This window comes from Cygnus atratus, chromosome 11 (genome assembly GCF_013377495.2).
Source record: "Cygnus atratus isolate AKBS03 ecotype Queensland, Australia chromosome 11, CAtr_DNAZoo_HiC_assembly, whole genome shotgun sequence".
Classification (NCBI taxonomy): domain Eukaryota; kingdom Metazoa; phylum Chordata; class Aves; order Anseriformes; family Anatidae; genus Cygnus; species Cygnus atratus.
In genome coordinates, this window is record NC_066372.1 from 7606854 (window position 1) to 7624986 (window position 18133).

Consider the following 18133-nt stretch of genomic DNA (forward strand, 5'->3'; position numbering starts at 1 on the left):
CACTAGCTGTCACCATACACTCTCAATCAACTTGCAATTTAAACTGAGTAGAACCACAACTTTTAGAACACCCAATTCCAAAACAAAAATAATACATATTAGCCCATTCATCTCAGATTTTTTCAACTAGACAACTAGCTTTTTTTTTTTCTTTTTTTTTTTTTTTTAAACTGGAATTCCTAATTCCATGGAATTCTAGAACAGAATTCTCTGTATTACTCTCAACAGGAACACAATACCATTTTCTGTCTTCTTAATCTGGCCTATCTTGGCCAAAGCTACAGAAAATCATCTCTGGCTCTTGCGGAAAGTTACAGCACAGCAGCAATGTTCAGTGGATCTCATTAAAAGGAGACCTGGAAAGCCTGAGCATGAACGCAGACTACATGCAATAAGCATGAAGAACCATTAATACTGTAATGCCAGCCTCCTGGAGACTTAAAAAACACAAGAGGACTTACCCCTTAATCCCATTCTTAGCATATTTTACAAGTTACTCCACTTTCCCCCCCATCTCCCTCCTCCCCATCAAATTTTCAGTTTAATTGCAAGTTTCACCTTGTTCTACAATGAAAACAGAAACACAAACACCTGAATAAGGAAACAAGACTCTTTTTTTCCTTGTTTGGAGGGGGAAAGAACATTGAACTACACGCTTGACAAATACTGGAATCAGTATCAAAAATAAGTAGCAGAAAAAACACAAGAAGGACGATGGAACATGACAATAAAATCAATTTATCATGTTGTAGAATTAAAAGTCATTGCCAAAGAAAATGCAGGACTTTACTAGGCAAGTAGCTGAAGCATGTAATATACTTTTAACATATACGTACTTTTCAACATCTTACCTTTACTAACAGCATAGTCTTGCATACTGATCCACAGGCTCCTTGCTGGCTCTTTTGTACAACCCAAAGCCAAATCAACATAGACAGTAATCTCAGGTCTCAGCTTATAATCAAACGGCTTCTGTTCCTCATTTCCAGATAAGGCCACTTCTAATAAGGAGCTCATGCATTTATCTAACAGAAGGGAAATACTTAAGGAATTAATCTCTGCAAATTTTGAAGATTACATGCATCTACCTTTACAAGTGTATAAGCATATTTCACTCTCCACTCTATTCCAGAAAAAAGGAAAAAAAAATTGAAAATCAATACACCTCATTGTCTGACTGCAACCTCTCATGAGACAAGGAATAAAAGCGACTCAGAGTTACCATTTGTGTAAAATGTATGGAGACTTGGAAGCATTAGCCAATCTGTTTCAAAATCATAAATCTGTATTGTTGATTCTACCTGACCTGTAGTCATATGCTTGCAATTATTGCATCTTCAGGCATGGTTCCCTTTCAAACTACCATGTTTTTTAAGTAAGTCTTGAAGTAATCTACTCAGAATCAGAGGAAGAAGGAGATGTGAATTAAGAGGAACATGCCACAGAATCAGAAGCAAGTACATTACTCATATAGGAAAGGTTGGCTAGAAATAGTCGTGCTGAGTGCTGTCAACAATTCTGGTAAATCAGAAGGACTTAATTTTTGTTCGTTTTAATAATCTAATTACAATTAATAAAAATTCCACTTTGTAAGCAGAATACAATTTAAGATGATATTTTTTGATGATAAATATGAACAATGGAGCTCCTGGTTTGTCTGATAATGCTGAACATCTAACAGTAAAACAAAGTTTAAAAATTAACTCAGTGAAATTTCTGTTACTTCTTGCACTGAGAAATTGCATTTATTTTTTTAAATTTCTTTATGCATTTCCAACACCCTTTGTAAACTACAATATATACTTACACAGCCATTTTCCATCTTCTGGTATTTCTACGTAAATAGACAAGAGAGCTGAAAGATGAACCCTATGTACACAAGCTTACTCAAATGTGATCCGAAAATTTCAAAACTGAACACAAATATTTACAGTGACAGCTAGACTCATGTATTTAACAGCTTACCTAAATGAGGAATATCCATTTCAACTCCATCACTGAGAAGGGGAGTTTTCAGCCAGTAGGCTGTATCTTGCTCCTCAGGGGACACTGGAGGTCCTTGAAGCATGCCACCAAGACACCGCCCAATAAGTAGAGCTACAGTTCTCTCTAGATCAACAAGCCATACCCAAGACTGGGCAGGCTGTGGTAAGGGCACTCCAGCAGGATCTATTAGTTCAGGTCCACCTACAAGTATTAGCAATGAATCACCAGATTAGTCACTGTTGCCCATATTTAAAAATAAATAAATAAATAAAATTAATAAATTTAATTGCAGATCTTGGTAACATCTCCCAGTAAACAGCTGATTGGCCTATCTGCAAACAACTTGAAGAACGAACAGTTAGGACGAATTCTTCAGTTAGCATTTCAGTTTCATCAGCAGCAAAAGCCATGACCATTGACAGTACAACTATTCAACCTCAAAGTTTAAATGCCCTTTTCAACTTTGCCCAAACATCTATTTTGCTCAATACATATTTATTTAGGTTCTGCTAAACTTGCACAGATAAACGATACAAGCAAGATTTTCTAGTCTTCGATTTCTTGATCAAAAACGACTATAGCAGTGCTCTCTTACAAGATGGTTCCTGAGAGTTTCTATTATTTACCTTCTTACCTCACCATGAGTGTTTATTGACTAAACTAACATCTCATTTGGGATTTTGTCATCTTAGTATATATCCAATTACCTCCTTATCACTGATTTCTTTAGTAAAGAATATTCTACAATTTCGCAACATCTTCTCAGAACCATATGAGAAAACAGTTCAATTATGACCAAATAAAACAATTTTTTTCTGTTCTTCATTTCAGTTAGTCTGTTTACCTGAAAAAGCACATGGTCTAAACTTTGGGCAGACCTATGCGGTGCCAAGAGTTGGACTAGATGATCCTTATGGGTCCCTTCCAACTCGGGATATTCTATGATTCTATGATTCTATGAAGTATTCCTCTGTGAACTACCTGCGCATGTTTATTCTGAAATAACAGATATAAACTTTAAGCCATTACTATTCCAAAAATCTTGTTGGGTTTTATTTACTTTTCATTAAGGGATCATTGAGAAGCAACTGTAGCACAAAACTTGCTGGTATTAATGAATTACATCTTTATTTTTTCCACTCCTGATTTAGATAGCTCATAGCAAGAATGCTCTTCATTGCACACTGGAAACAGTACTCAAAAGCAGAAAACCATGACAGAAATATTAATGAAAAACTCAACAAATAGCAAATAAATATAACATCACCTATCACAAATTTCTGTCGCTTCATCTCCATTTTTCTATTTCATTAGAAGGATCTGGTAGTAGGTAATTAACATTTAATTGCAGCACATAACAGAAAGCAAAATTAAATTTGCACATGAAAGTAAATAGATCATGAGAGAATTTCAGTTCCATTTACAAGTAAAGAACAGTTATTTTCATGTATTACAAGCTTAGTATCTTCAGTTCAATATATGTGTTTCCCATACTGCTCTTGCATTCCCAGCCAAGCTAATATACATTCTGGGCTGACACAGTAAAGAGGTTTGCCCACAGCTCAAAATATTTCATAGCAAGGGATGTTAATACATTTAAGAATTTAAAACCAAGATGTAGCAAGACACTTAGCTTACAATAAAGTCCTTTTTCAGGGGAAAGTAAAACTTCCTCTATAAAAAGTGGTATGCCATGCTTTATTTTTCAGATTGGGTGTTATTACACTTACCATGAAGTGGCCACTGTAACTCTTGATCTTCTAGAAGTGCTGCAGCAGGTAAGAGTCTATTAAGACGATCTAAAGGTGGCAACAGATCCAGCAGGTAACTCAACAAAGGACGAGCTACTGACACTGGCAGTAACAATAACGAGTTGACAATCTGAGACAACATACTACCAGCTGCAGATACATAAATTACATCTACAGAGAGAGGAAAAAAATAATAATTATATTTTGGAATATATTTATATTCTATGCACAGTTTAACAAGTCACAAAGAACTGCATAAAAATACCGCAGCTGTCTCATCATGTATCAAAAGCACATTTTGAGTTGTGGTTGTTTAATAACCATAAATATATTCCAAATTTCCCTTCTACACTTTTCAGTAATCTCCAAAAAAACATACTTTTAAAAAGAATAATCTAGAACTAATAGTACTGAGACAATAACAGACAGAGACAACATCCTCTTTATTTTGTAGTTTTTCTATATGCAAAATGTCCTATCAAAAACATGAACTAGATGCTATGCTTGGGTAGATGATTCATCTCTTCCTTTGGAGGAGAGGCTTGTGATATGCATGTGTAGGGAAAATAAGGTGTTCTATTGCTCAAATCTAAACAAACAAGAACTGCCCTAAGCTGACAATACCTCCATTACCCGTTTTTCCATGAACATTTACCTCTCAGTTTTTCCCCAACACTACCATTCCAAGAGCTTTCCTTAAGCAGCGTTGCAGAACGGGAATAGATATCTGTAGCGTGAGGCAATAAAAGCTGAAGGTGTTTGTGAAGCAGTGCCACACTGCTGGAATTCTGGAAGGAAACAATCACCAAACATCATAATCATGTACATAATTTTTACAGGTTCATTACCTATATCAGTTCAATTTCCAAATACTGTTACAACATTCTGGTGTTCACACACATTGAAGCAAATTTTCCCCTTTTAAGACAAAAGTAAGGGCACATACCTCACTAACACTGTTGATGTGACAAAAAGCCAGCAACTGTTTCTGCAGTGAACATAAAAGCTCATGAAGATGAGCAGGTTGGCTGTTTTCTGATGATGATGTACCCAGTAAAAATTTGTCGCTGTTTTTTTCCAGTTCTCCAAAGGCTTGATCCTATTTACACAAAAAGAAAAAAATAAAAGAAAAGAGTCTTCAAATGCTGTAATACTTTACTACCATCTTAAAAAAAAAAGCTTTTTTACCTTTAGCATATGCACCTCTGATTACTGAAGAAATCAGATAAAGTTAACTGAATCATGAGATAAACAAAATTACCGTCATTTTAAATGTCACGGTAGTGATTGTGATAGCTATCAAGAGAGTATTTCTGTTCTAAACAGGGTTATTCTCAGATGCAGAAGTATTTTTATTTCAATGCAAAGAAAGACTGGATAGTGTAACTCTCCCCACACTCTGACTTCCAAATCACAGTATGTTGAAATAAGTAATATCCCTTCAGAATTTGTTGTGGGCTGATACATAGAAATGTTTCAGATCAGAATCCTTCCTTGCTTAATCTAAGACAGCAGTAAAAGGAGCAGAAGGCAGATGGCTGCTCAACTACCTTCTGAATTCTATAGCAAAAAATGGAGTTAGCTTCAAGTAGAAAATTGAAAGTAGATGAATCTATGTGACTGGTGAATATCTACAGAAAAGAACTAGAACTACTGACCCTCACCCTCAGTGGACAGAGATACTGTGCTGGAGAATTAAAGATCTCAGGTCTTAAAGAGATCTCTGTTACATTTAACCAGCTAGTTGAATTTAAAAAGTGCAACAGTCAGTCATTTGCACTTATGCTTCCTTGAACTTCTCATCAGCCTATGCTATTCTACAGCTAGGAACAATAATCTGTTTGACATGCTATAATAAGATGGCTGACCTGTACTTGATGAACTACTGGCAAGGTAGTTTCCCCAGTGTCAAGTTAATTAAACAGACTCACATTCCTGCTGTCTTTTCTCTGGTTGCTAAGATTATACTGACATAAAGGGTATCATACAACAATCTACTTACTACATGTACTATATTCTATCTTCCAAAAAAAAAAAAAAAAGTGCAGCCAAAGTAACAGCAGTAAATTCTTCAGTCTGATATATAATCAACTACATTCATGTAAACCAAGTTAAACATAAAATACCACTACAAGAACATTAGATCCATAATGTCAGAGGTGGCAAACTAATTTTAGTCTATCTCCAGAGACAAATATATATGGCACTGCTGCTTTAGACAAACAAAAAGAGTAACGTTTTCTGAAAGTGGGAAAAAACTTTTAACCCTTCCAAATATTCAGAATTCATTACCACTTAAAAAAAATTAAACACAAGGCCTATACATACAGTATAAAACCCCAAATTCCTTAGAAGAGTCTTCATTAAGATTTCTGCTAGATGAGTATCTGGATGACTGCTCTGGACAGTGTATGTTTGATCGGAGAGATTTCCATAGCTGATGCATAATGAGGAAGTTTCGGTGGCATCAGATGGTGAGCTATATCCAAGCAGAGAAGCTACATGGGTGTGATCTTGCAAGCTTGTCAAAATAATATCCAATTGCATTCTCTAAAATAAAAATAAAAATCAGTAATAGAGAACAAATAAATAAATTGAATTTGATAACCATACCTAGTAAAAAATCTGAGATTGAAAAAGAGAAATCAAGACACTGGACCAATGCTTTCTTCAGTTGTTTTTTTTTTTTTTCCCTATTATTCTGATTTATACATAGGAAGAAGGAAAGGAGTAAAAAGCAGAACAGGCATAGATTAGATGAAGAGAGGTAGCAGATACAGAGTAACGTCCCCCACTGTTACCAAGAAAAACTAAACTTGTCCAGAAAAAACTAAACTTGTTCTAACCTAGTAATTTTCAGTTGTTTTTTGTTGTTGTTTGTACCAGTATTAATCTTCAGAAATCTTTAGGAAATTAGAATCACAAGATTCTTCTTCATAGTTCAATAAACTATACAGTTAAACTAAATAACCTATTCAGAACTAAACTTCACTATACCAGTCTATTCCACAGTGTATAAAACAGAAGACTTCACCAAGATGTTCTTCTGTGTACAGAATTGAATAATAGTTACTCTTCTTTTTTAATCTGAGACTACTGATGGAGCTTCAGCCACCAAGGACAGGAACAGAGGCTCCTTATTTCCTTCTGTTTGGTGGGTACTTGGTAAGCCTCCTAACCTGCATAAATTCCTGGTCTTCACATTCATCAAGAGAGAAAAAGAAGAAAATTAACATCCCAGTCAACTTTGCCAAGTAGGGTGAAATCTATGTAAGGAAAAACATTTTACAAGTACTCTTCCAAGGAAATAGTTAATCTTCAGTTTCCATGACTTGTTAGATCAGGCTATTATTCAACAATATCTAACCTTCAAACTTGTCTAGACACGTTAACATAGAAATTCCTAACTTTTTTTGTAGTCAAGCTTCGCATGAGAAAACATGTAGTGCTCCTTACCTTGCTAGATTTTGATTTAGCCAGGCTACATAATTTAAGTTGGGCTTTGCAGAACATTCCATCAACAACATGCACACACAACTTTTCATGCGCTTTACAAATGAGGCTCACCTCACTCTTCAATGCCCCCCCCGTTGCTCCCAAAGCACAGCCTATTTTTCCTTGACCCTACCTGTCCTTTTGATAAGCTTTCCCATCTATCAGGACCCTGGGGTAGAAGAGAGTGTAGCAATTCCATTCTTTCTCGCAATGGAGGAAGTAGCATAGTTGCTCCTACTGAGAGAGTTTCAATTACGACCTAAAATTAAAGTAACAGAAAATACTTTGGTGGGGGGTAAAAAAAAAAAAATAAAAAAATCACCTTACAGAACATCACACACAATGTATCCGAAACATCCACTTTACATCAGATTTCTAACATAAAATAGCAAATCAATCTTTCATTACAGGATGAAAAGATAAACAGTACACTGAAGGAGGGAAATGAGACCAACATATTGGCAAAAGAAAAAATTCTGTGCACTTTGCTGTTTCCTCAAAGACTGCAATCTTAAGAGAGGGCAATTTAATCAGTCCACAAGATTAATATTTTTTAGTAAATTTCAAGATAAATCATGTCCTGCTCCTATTAGCAATTAAAGGTTGTCTAATACACAAATGTATCTCTATCAATTGAGTGTATACTGATCACTTTCAGATGAAATCATAAACATAGCAAAGTTTCTCTGAATATAAAATTAAATTACACTTCAGAGCTACACAAGTTCATCCCGTTTTAAAGGCAATATGAAGAGGCAAAACTTCCTAATTGATATCTGAAAAACTGTTTCTATATGAGAACTGAATTTTCAGTATATGTAAAACAATCTTCACAGTGCTTTTCAGCAATTTTCCATATTGCTATGGACTTGTGAAATTAAGTGCTCTGTTCTAAAAACTTCAGTCCCATGTAATTTTTTTTTAAACCACAAATGCATGCTGAGAGTATAAGCTATTCCTTTACTGGGGCCACCAAAATATTAAACTTATTCTCTTGCTATTTTTGGCATATACTCCATATAATAAAGTGTGAGGTTCTGTTTCATTTGAACACACTGCAAAAGCTATTTGACCATTAGTTACTTTTGTTCACAAGCAAACTACACAGCACCATTTCTTCAAAGCTGGCAAAAAGTTACAATGAAGCTGAAGCCTGAGTTTTTAAGGCTCTACATGGAAACCACAGGTTTCCATGATCCATTTTACGTTTATTTCTTACTCATGTTAATTATCCCACAACCTAAAAGGTTTTAGGTTCTTTATTACAATTACATAATAATTAAAATGCTAGGGGGAAAAAAGCAGCTCCTTGAAATTCTCAAGCACATGTTCTCCTCTGCTTTCAGATTATAAAACCTGATGGTGATTAATTAAAAAATAATAAAAAAACTTTAACATGTAAAATTATTAAGTCAGAATTGTGTTCAGAGTGCCAATTTTAGAAAATCCAAGTACAAAATTTCTAATTACACCATCAAAGAAAGTAAGAAAGAAGGAAAAAGTAGACTTTTTACATGTAAACAAAGTATTACTTACTTCTTGAATTTCATCAGGGACAGAAGAGTCCATCAGTCTAAACAATAAATTTCGAAGTGGACCAGCTTGCCGACCAAGAATGCTAGTAGCTACACCTCCAGCCAGTGCAAGTGCAAGATGATTAGAAAGCAGCTTCAGGCACAATTTAAGAAAACTGTGATGTTCCCTGTAAAAAGAAATATATCACTGATCATCTTGGTTATTGTTAGCATTGCTCCTTCTTATTTTTTTGTGCACTAAGCTTTTCACACTAACATTTTATGTTGCAGACCAGAAAGGTAAGTAAACTATAACTAGGACTTCACATAAATTCCTCTGAAAACCTGCTGTTAATCTGCACAGAAAAGTGTCTTTGCAGACAATGGTTCCAAGGAGCATTCAGTTTAGAAAAATAGTCCCATGAATTAAAAGGCAAAATCTTTCCAAAATACATAAACAGACAGACAAACAAATATATTCCTCACATAAAGAAAAATATCAACTGTTTAAGAAGTAATGAATGCATTCTTCTCTCAGAAGATTCAGCAATAAAACAATCACATTAAAAACAAAAAGACTGGATATTAATTTCTGGTCTTCCTTAAAACGACTTTTTTTGTTGTTTTGTTTTTTTAATAAAGAAAAAATTTTTATAAGAAACTTAGAATCATAGAATATCCCGAGTTGGAAGGGACCCATAAGGATCATCGAGTCCAACTCCTTGCACCACAAAGGTCTACCCAAAATTTTAGACCACGTGACTAAGTGCACAGTCCAATCGCTTCTTAAATTCAGACAGGCTTGGTGCAATGACTACTTCACTGGGAAGCCTGTTCCAGTGCGCGACCACCCTCTCAGTGAAGAACCTCTTCCTGATGTCTAGCCTAAACCTCCCCTGCCTCAGCTTGACACCATTCCCGCGGGTCCTATCACTGGTGATTAAGGAGAATAGGTCGGCGCCTTCCCCTCCACTCCCTCTCGTGAGGAAGCTGTACAGCGCAATGAGGTCCCCCCTCAGCCTCCTCTTCTCCAGGCTGAACAGGCCAAGTGACCTCAGCCGCTCCTCATATGTCTTCCCCTCTAGGCCCCTCACCATCTTCATAGCCCTCCTCTGGAGGCTCTCAGTTTTACATCCTTTTTGTACTGTGGCACCCAGAACTGCGCACAGTACTCGAGGTGAGGCCGCACCAGCACAGAGTAGAGTGGAACAATCACTTCCCTCGACCGACTAGCAATGCCGTGCTTGATGCACCCCAGAATACAGTTGGCGCTCCTGGCTGCCAGGGCACGCTGCTGGTTCATATTCAACTTGCTGTCAACTACAACCCCCAGATCCCTCTGTGCTGGGCTGCTCTCCAGCATCTCGTCGCCCAGTCTGTACATGTAGCCAGGGTTGCCCTATCCCAGGTGCAGGACTCAGCACTTTCTCTTGCTAAACTTCATGCAGTTGGTGATTGCCCAGCTCTCCAATCTGTCCAGATCTCTCTGCAAGGCCCTTCCACCCTCAACAGAGTCCACAACTCCTCCACGTTTAGTGTCTTCAAACTTTGATACTTGCAGTGCTCTTTATAGGCATCAGTGAGGAAATATACATGCTTTTGTATTTTATAGCAATACATGCTTTTGTATTTTATAGCAATACATTTAAAACATCATTGCTGGTTTAAAAGATTCAAATTTGGAAAGCTACAATAATGATTACTGATGATATGTGAAGAGTACTGATTCCACCTCAAAATGCAATGGCAACTATACATCTCCTAGACATACAACAGTACATGATGTGGTTTGTGCATCACATGTGTTAGTCAGTAACTCAATGTATGGACTGATGGGTTACCACTTTAACAGTTGTTTTTTTTTTGTCTAAGTTTATCAGTAAGTTAGTCAGCAGGCATCCACTGAAACTGGCTAGAGGGAAAAGAACTGGAAAGCAGACACAATGCACAGAAACAGTAAATGGACTTAAATTATGTAGAAAAATGTGTTTTAAAGGATAACTCTGAAAGAAAAGTCCAGTTTAAAAGATATGTTCAAAATTAAAATAAATTCCAGACAAAAGATCCTGCAACACTTGAGGTACTGCAAAGTTCCTATGTTATACAAACAAACAAAAGGCACCTGAAAGAGCTAAACTGGTAAACCAGACTTTTGTTTGTTAAAGACCGACTAAGACTAAACCACACACTGCTGCTGTGGATTAAAGAAATTACAAAACAAAAACATTACATGTGTGTTTATACCTTGATGAAGGAAAAGGAAGAGGGGGGATTTCACTGTTAATTTTGTCACAGTAGTGCTCAAGAAATGAACGAAGATGCGAAAAGGTACTTTCTTCAAGGTCTACACAATAGGGTCTGTGCCATGCCACAACTTGCCTAGAATCAAACACCAAAATAAGTTAACTATTAAAAGTATTTTAATTACTGTAACAAATTAGCAGTTTAAGCAGGTTAAGTGAGCACATGCTTGAGCTAACCAATTTTTTTCTTACAACAAACTAACATGATGTAGGAAGACTAACTTCCTGACCCTTGCAGGCATTTTCTACTCTTTTCCGTAAAAGTCTTCACAAAACAAACACTGTTCATTTATAAACAAAAACGTCTACAGTGCCACAAATATAAAAACATCTGCTCTGTGCAAAAGCTGACAAATACTCACAAAGCTGCTTTAGTATAAATTCCAGATTATAAAGAGATTTTAATACAATATAGGTAGAATTCAAAGAGGGTATTACCACTTAGTACTATTTGAGTGTTAAAGACTTTTCTAAGATAGCTCCCTTTAAAACAGGGCATCTTGAAATACTGTCTGAATTATCTTCCAAACAGTAAAAGAATTCTTCTATTCCTTTGTGGTAGTCCATATGTAAGTCTGAAGTTTATCAGCTCAATTTAATCACTTGATCATGCCTGTGGTGTAACGAAGCATTATTTCAAGTATGGTACATTAATAACCGAACTATTTATTTAGGTGACTGGTTTTAGTCCATCTTAACATATAACTATTCAGAAATTTATTAAGATGTTCAAGTCCATATCTAGTAATTTATCTGAGCTTCCCCATTTCCTAAAGTCTTATGCTTAGTTTCCTCTTCGTTATACTGAAGGAAACTACATAAACTACAGGAAATGCTGTCAGAAGCACAGAATAAAGATCTACTGAGTTGTTTGTCCTCACACTGCCTAACTTTTTGATTTTTCGTAAAGAGAGGTTATTTTTGCCTAATAACAGATAAGAAATCTTCATATAAAAGTCCTAGTATCCAAATTAGTGGTGCTGCTATGTTATTGCTTCTTGTCATCTCTAACAGTTGAGGAGAAGAGGGGAGAGATTAAAAAGACACTGAAGTCCAAAACATTACAAGCAGAATACTTCAAATGCATGATGTGATTAGCACCTTCAGGACAGTATTACATGTATCCCAAAGGGTATCTGTTTAAAAAAAAAAAATTTATACTTGTCCCCAAGCGTCACTGTTACCTGTCTCTTGGAAGAGCTGTCCAGGCGAGGCTATGGGAGGTTCCTGCTGAAATCTGTTGAATTGCAACTCCATCTAAACCACTTACTTTCTTTGGTTTAGTAATGGGACCAGTAGAGTTTCCCTGACCACACTGTCCCATTGAATTGTTACCCCAAGCATAAACTTCATTATCTATAAAGTAAATAAAGTAGAAAACAGAATCTGAGATACAACTGCTTCTGACTGAAAAGGAAGATAACAGATTTTTACACTTTACTTATCTTACCATGAGAAAGTGCCAAACAGTGACTGTCACCAATTGAAATATCAACTATTCTTGTAGCAGCCAGCTCTTCGATAAGCTTCGGTCTGAGAGCAGTTGCCTCGGACGAGCCACAGCCAAGACATGCACCACAGCCCCATGCATAAACCTAGAGCAAACAAAACCACAAAATATCAGTATCAAATCAGTATTATCGGTGACCATCAACAAAACACTGGATAACCACTTTCACAGTAACTACAATTACATTTTCATCAAAACATACATACTACTTTCATTACTAAAATACATTTCACATAACCTACATTTATTCCCCCCAGTCACTCACTGGATACAGAGCATATCAGCTGGGAGGCTGTTTCAAGAAACGAAACCACTACAGTAAACTTCAGCATTCTTGATCCACACTGTCTTTGAATCATGCTGAGGTCAAGTTCAGTTAGGTTACATGTCTGGAAATGTTTGTTGTATCACATCTATATACATCGTGCCAGTCAGGACCTTCATTTACCAACTAATATTTATTTCCAGGCTCTCCTGAGATATTTTGGATTAGAAATACAACAGTTACTTATATTCTAAAACATGTATTTTTAAAAACTATTACATTTATTTAAAAACTAAATTTATTTAAAAGCTGGTGCTTACATAAGCACCTGAATCGTTTAATGGATGAAACATGAAGTGCGTTTCATTGCTTTTTGCTTCCTGAAACCACTTTGCTTAGTGAATTTGATTTGGTTTTGCACTTTTGATTTGGTTTTATGTTTATTAACCTAAAAAGAATTAATTTTTCTGTGGCTAACCAAGACTCTTGGAATGTGTACTTCTACATGGCTCTTCAGCACATTATGAATTAATCTAGCCTATTAGGATCTCAGTACTTTTAATCAATATCTAATTGGGAACTTTACTGATATTTAAGAACTAGCTGTATATTTTCTCAACAGCCAAAATAATGAATGCTGAAATAAACCCATGCTGTCTTCTTCTTAAATACCAAATCTCATCATTTGAATGAAAATTTATTTTTGCCTACCTGTCCTGTTGATGTTAAGGCAAGCGAAGACTGGCTTCCAGCACAAACTTTACGAATAAACATTCCTTGCAAGGCTTCTATAACTTTAGGTTTATATACTCTGTTTGTATCTCCATGACCAAGTTTGCCTACAAAAGGAAGAAATACAAATGGGAAGTATTTTCGGAGTATTACAACTATCCGAAGTACCCCAAAAGAATTATTTTCAGATTTCCAAAAATGTCAAGGCATGCTTTTAAAATTAGCACATTATTATTTTTATAAAACATACTCTCTTTCAAATACAATAATTACAGACTTCAGGAAATAAATATTTATTGCAGTGTCCTTATAAATGGAAATATCAATTCCATATAACTGCACTATTCATTTCCTGCTACTTAATTACTGAAGCCTTCCAAAGCACTAAACCTACCATATTTGTCCAAGATTAAAAAAAAGTTCTCTCTCCTTGTTTATAAAATCACTTGGAAAAAAAAAAGCCAACACACTTTTCTACATTTTTTCTAGCAGCTGTGTGCACTTTTATCTTAAAAATTACTAGTTCAATTCCCCTTTACTTCCCCTTTAACTTTCTCTTGAAAACAGATCTTCTCTACACATTCACCACTTCTAATCAATGACCTTAAAACAAAGACTGTCATTAGAGTGGCTTTGTAAAGTGGCTTTGTGGTGCTTAGCTGCCTACTGGGGGTAAATCAACAACATGAACAAATACAGTTTCGGCCATATCAAGTAAGCAGGCTTATTTGAAAGTTATCTGCAAGCAAAGCATTTCTTCCAAAATCATTTACACATGATTTGAGGTTTCTTCTTTTCCCTTCAGATATCTGAAAATCCATTTTTAAAGTCTATAATCTTGCAATTAAGCTTTAAATACTGTATTCAGATTTTACTAAAATCTTGCCTTGAACAGCTTCTTGAACCCAATGGCAAAAAAAACAAGCAAACAAAACACCGACCAAACCTGCAAAGAGTATTTAGACCATACAGTAACTGGAATACAGTGAAAATTACTACAAAACATTAGTTTTACCTACCATTATCTCCTCCTCCAAATGACCATACTGTTCTGCCATCTTTGGACAGAGCTATTGTGTGTGAACTGCCACAGGAAACCTCTCCCACATTGCTAATATCTTTTACTAAAGTAGGAATGTTGCGACTGTTGCTGTCACCGTGACCTAAGAAAAACAGAAACATTTATTTTCTTTTTGTGAAGATTTAAGATCCTATCATGGTTTGTCATTCCAGTAAAATTTAACAAAACCCATATAAATTGTAATCATCGCAAATTAAAATTTCTGCCCACTTTTTGGAAAGATTTTTAGTAGTGTCTGGAAGATGTCTGTAGTAAGGTTAATAAACATTTCGTTTTTATAAGACGAACTGCAGAACACTTCTTCATAACTTACTACCACTGAATTTTTTACCTAGTTTATAAGAAATAAAAAGAATTACTACTATTAACTGCCATTAATACTAGTTGACAAGGTAGCTATCCTTCCTAATACTGGGCAGCACATAGGCTGAACAGCATAAGGAAACTAAAATAGGGGCAAATTCTTACTACTGTCAATAAAAGCACACGTTGTGCACAGACGAATTAAATTAGCAAAGTAGGCCTTTCTATATAGTCCTCTCTGCAGAAACCTAACACATTACAGTATCACCTACTTTGAGAGAAAAGAATATTGTATGGTATCCGTAAGGGACTGAATGCGAACAAATTACTAAGGCCTAAATAAACGCTACTTTTTAGCTACACACCAGAACACACCACTACACAGTTCAAGCTACCCTAAGCATGTAAAAAAGACCACATTAACCCAAAATTCAGTAAGAACTTTTCTCATAAGTTCCTCCAAAAATAATAGGTTAAACCTGTAACCTAGCGTGTCTCCTAACAGTAGGGCTACAGCTCAGCAATTCTGTGATTCCCTTGAAAATCTCTGACAGACTAAGTTGTAAAACAACACCCTCCTCATGTTTTGTCTCTGCAAGTTGCTTGCTTTCACCGCTCTACTTGGGAGATCATGACATTCAAATCAAAGACAATAGAAGGAAACTAAAGCCCAACTTAGAGCAATTTTCTGTGCAAAATCTGGTATTTCAACAGATCCTGCTCAAGAAGGGTAGTTTTATACTAGGCAGGCAAGCTGTACAATAAAGATGATAAAATAGACAAAAGTGAAATTAAAAAAGATAGAAATGCTGTGTTTATCATTTCAGTTAAATTTATTTTTTTTAGATGTATTAAGGCAAAACGACAAAGCCATTTTGGCAAACTCAATGTCAAGTTTCTTTATTAATATCGCATTAGAATCAGACCCTTGATATTATTTGCCAGTTATTCATGACTGCTCAAAGAACCATCCTATCATCACTATATTATGTTCATCTAGAGCTCTGGTTTATTTTAAATACCTGTTGTTTACATTTAAGCAGCAATGGCTATCATATATAGTCTTATAACGAATGAAGTAAGTTTTCCTGGAAAATAATAGAATATTTATAAAATTAACTGCACTGAAATTTTTTAATAGCCTTTACACTAGTATTTATATTCATCTATACATACGCACACCTATGTACACGTGTGCATATGTATTTATATTTAGGAGGGACAATAAGAGAAAAAGCAAATATCTATAGCATCATTACTAGACACAGGAATTCTTCCAAAAGCATTGAAAATTACCTAATCTTCCAAAGTCTCCTTCCCCCCACGTGTATAGCTCTCCATCTTCTGTAACAGCAGCACTATGTCTGTATCCAGCTGATACACATACAACAACCTAAGACACATGTGAAAATAAAAATTACATTTTTTAACGAATAGGAATTTTGAAAGCTTATGAAAGTCAACTTTTGGAAGGAGTCATTATACATCTACGCTTGTGTAGAGCAAGTACACATCCAAATTAATTTTTGCAAAGTTTACAGCTTAGGATTTGGTAAGTGGAAATCAGTACACATAGAGACAAGTTTATCTATAAATGGGTCATGATTTATTTAACATAACGATATCCTAGCCTTACACAGTAGCAGAAAGAAGCAAAAGCAGATGTTTAAAACATTGGCCAAGACATCAATAGATTTGGAAAATAAGGCCTTTTTGGACAATACAAACGAAACCACTAAAAAGTTGCATATGAAAAGTCATGATGTTACAGCTAACAAAAGCAATGTTCTTCTGGAACATCACTGCACTTCAACAAAATCATGTAAGCAAGTTCTATGAGTGCGAGAAGGTTTACCAACAAAGCCATTGTCCAAATCACACGCCTAAAGGCAACAAACAAGTTAAAGTGCTTTGCTGAAACAGATCTAACATCAAAGAAAAGTTCAGATAATACACAGAATCTTAAGATTTTATATATTTCAATTTTTAAATAGAACAAACGTAGGTGTGCTTCTATACAAAACATACCTTCCCTTGCAGAGGACCCTGAATAAGCTTGGGATATTTCTGAGTTGAACTATTTCCATGACCCAGTTTTCCGTAGTCACCATCACCCCAGCTGAAGACTTCCCCTTCTGTTGTAAATGCTAGAGTGTGCCCATCAGATCCTTTTGAAGATGACACTTTTTTAATAGATCTATGAGGCTCAAAAGTCAATTTTTTCAATGTAGACTGGTTATTGGAATCACCCAGTCCTAGTCTCCCATAACTGCCTTTACCACAGGCTCTAACAGAACCATCTGTAGAAATTACAAAAGTACAATATTGTCCAGCTTCAATCTATAAACAAGAAAGGTAAAATATTTTAAAAAAAAAGAAAGAAAAAAGAAACGAAAGATTAGATAAATGTAGAAACCATCTGCAGGTCTTAAAGCATATATTTTTGAACAGAATGTCATCTATATCCCTTTCATATAGTATAACATAAAAATTAAGGAGAGTTAAGACTTCAGCAAGCAATAAAATTCAAATCCTTGAAAAATACTTGATGAAATTATTTTCTTTATGTGAAGGACATAAATAGCGATTAAACATTTCTTATTTGCATCTCTTCTATACACTGCAGAGCTCAGGCTGCTTTCAGATCTCCTAGACTCATGAAATGGACAGGCTTTGAAGATGCATTAGTTTATTATGATTAAAAAGACAAAGTAATTCATTTCACTCCTGTTTTGTTTCAGCTCAGGTTTTGGTGCCTTTTTTTTTTTTTTTTTTTTTTCTAAATGCATAAGCTTGCTTTATGATTCCTGGTCCTGCAGTTCACTGGCATATACAATGAATCAGAGAAGTCAACAAAAACAATTTCAGAAAATGTACCTAAATTGTCTAGTGACCCTGAAAAATGCTTTTACTTAAGTCAACAGTGCAAAGCCAATACAGCAACAGAAAAGCAAACTATTCTGTGTCACGCATCAATAGAAGTGCTAAGCTGCAACTGCACAATCTGTGACTGAGAGCAGAAAGAGCATACTGTATATTGATTTTCAGAAAGCTAATTAAGGTTTCTGTGCCAGCAGTTAGCCCTGTTTGGACTTTTAAATGAGACATACTTGATGTGAAAAACACCAATGGAAAAGATGATTAAGTACTTACGTTATCTTTTAAACAACAATGAAAAAAACCTACAGGCAAG

The 18133-nt window shown here is 35.5% G+C and overlaps 1 protein-coding gene across 1 annotated transcript in view; it reads right to left on the reverse strand.

Moving 5' to 3' along the window:
* The window catches only part of HERC1 (HECT and RLD domain containing E3 ubiquitin protein ligase family member 1), a 102611-nt gene that overhangs the window by 62525 nt on the left and 21953 nt on the right, over positions 1–18133 (reverse strand). Inside the window, exons 5-19 of the mRNA XM_050713080.1 lie at positions 16969–17280; positions 16237–16333; positions 14576–14719; positions 13536–13663; positions 12500–12644; positions 12234–12405; positions 10991–11125; positions 8769–8934; positions 7366–7491; positions 6066–6287; positions 4684–4836; positions 4393–4525; positions 3717–3908; positions 1966–2187; positions 852–1025 (exon numbers count right to left, since the gene is read on the reverse strand). Coding sequence (XP_050569037.1) covers positions 852–1025; positions 1966–2187; positions 3717–3908; positions 4393–4525; positions 4684–4836; positions 6066–6287; positions 7366–7491; positions 8769–8934; positions 10991–11125; positions 12234–12405; positions 12500–12644; positions 13536–13663; positions 14576–14719; positions 16237–16333; positions 16969–17280 — 2521 coding nt within the window. The remainder of the gene's footprint in view (positions 1–851; positions 1026–1965; positions 2188–3716; positions 3909–4392; positions 4526–4683; positions 4837–6065; positions 6288–7365; positions 7492–8768; positions 8935–10990; positions 11126–12233; positions 12406–12499; positions 12645–13535; positions 13664–14575; positions 14720–16236; positions 16334–16968; positions 17281–18133) is intronic.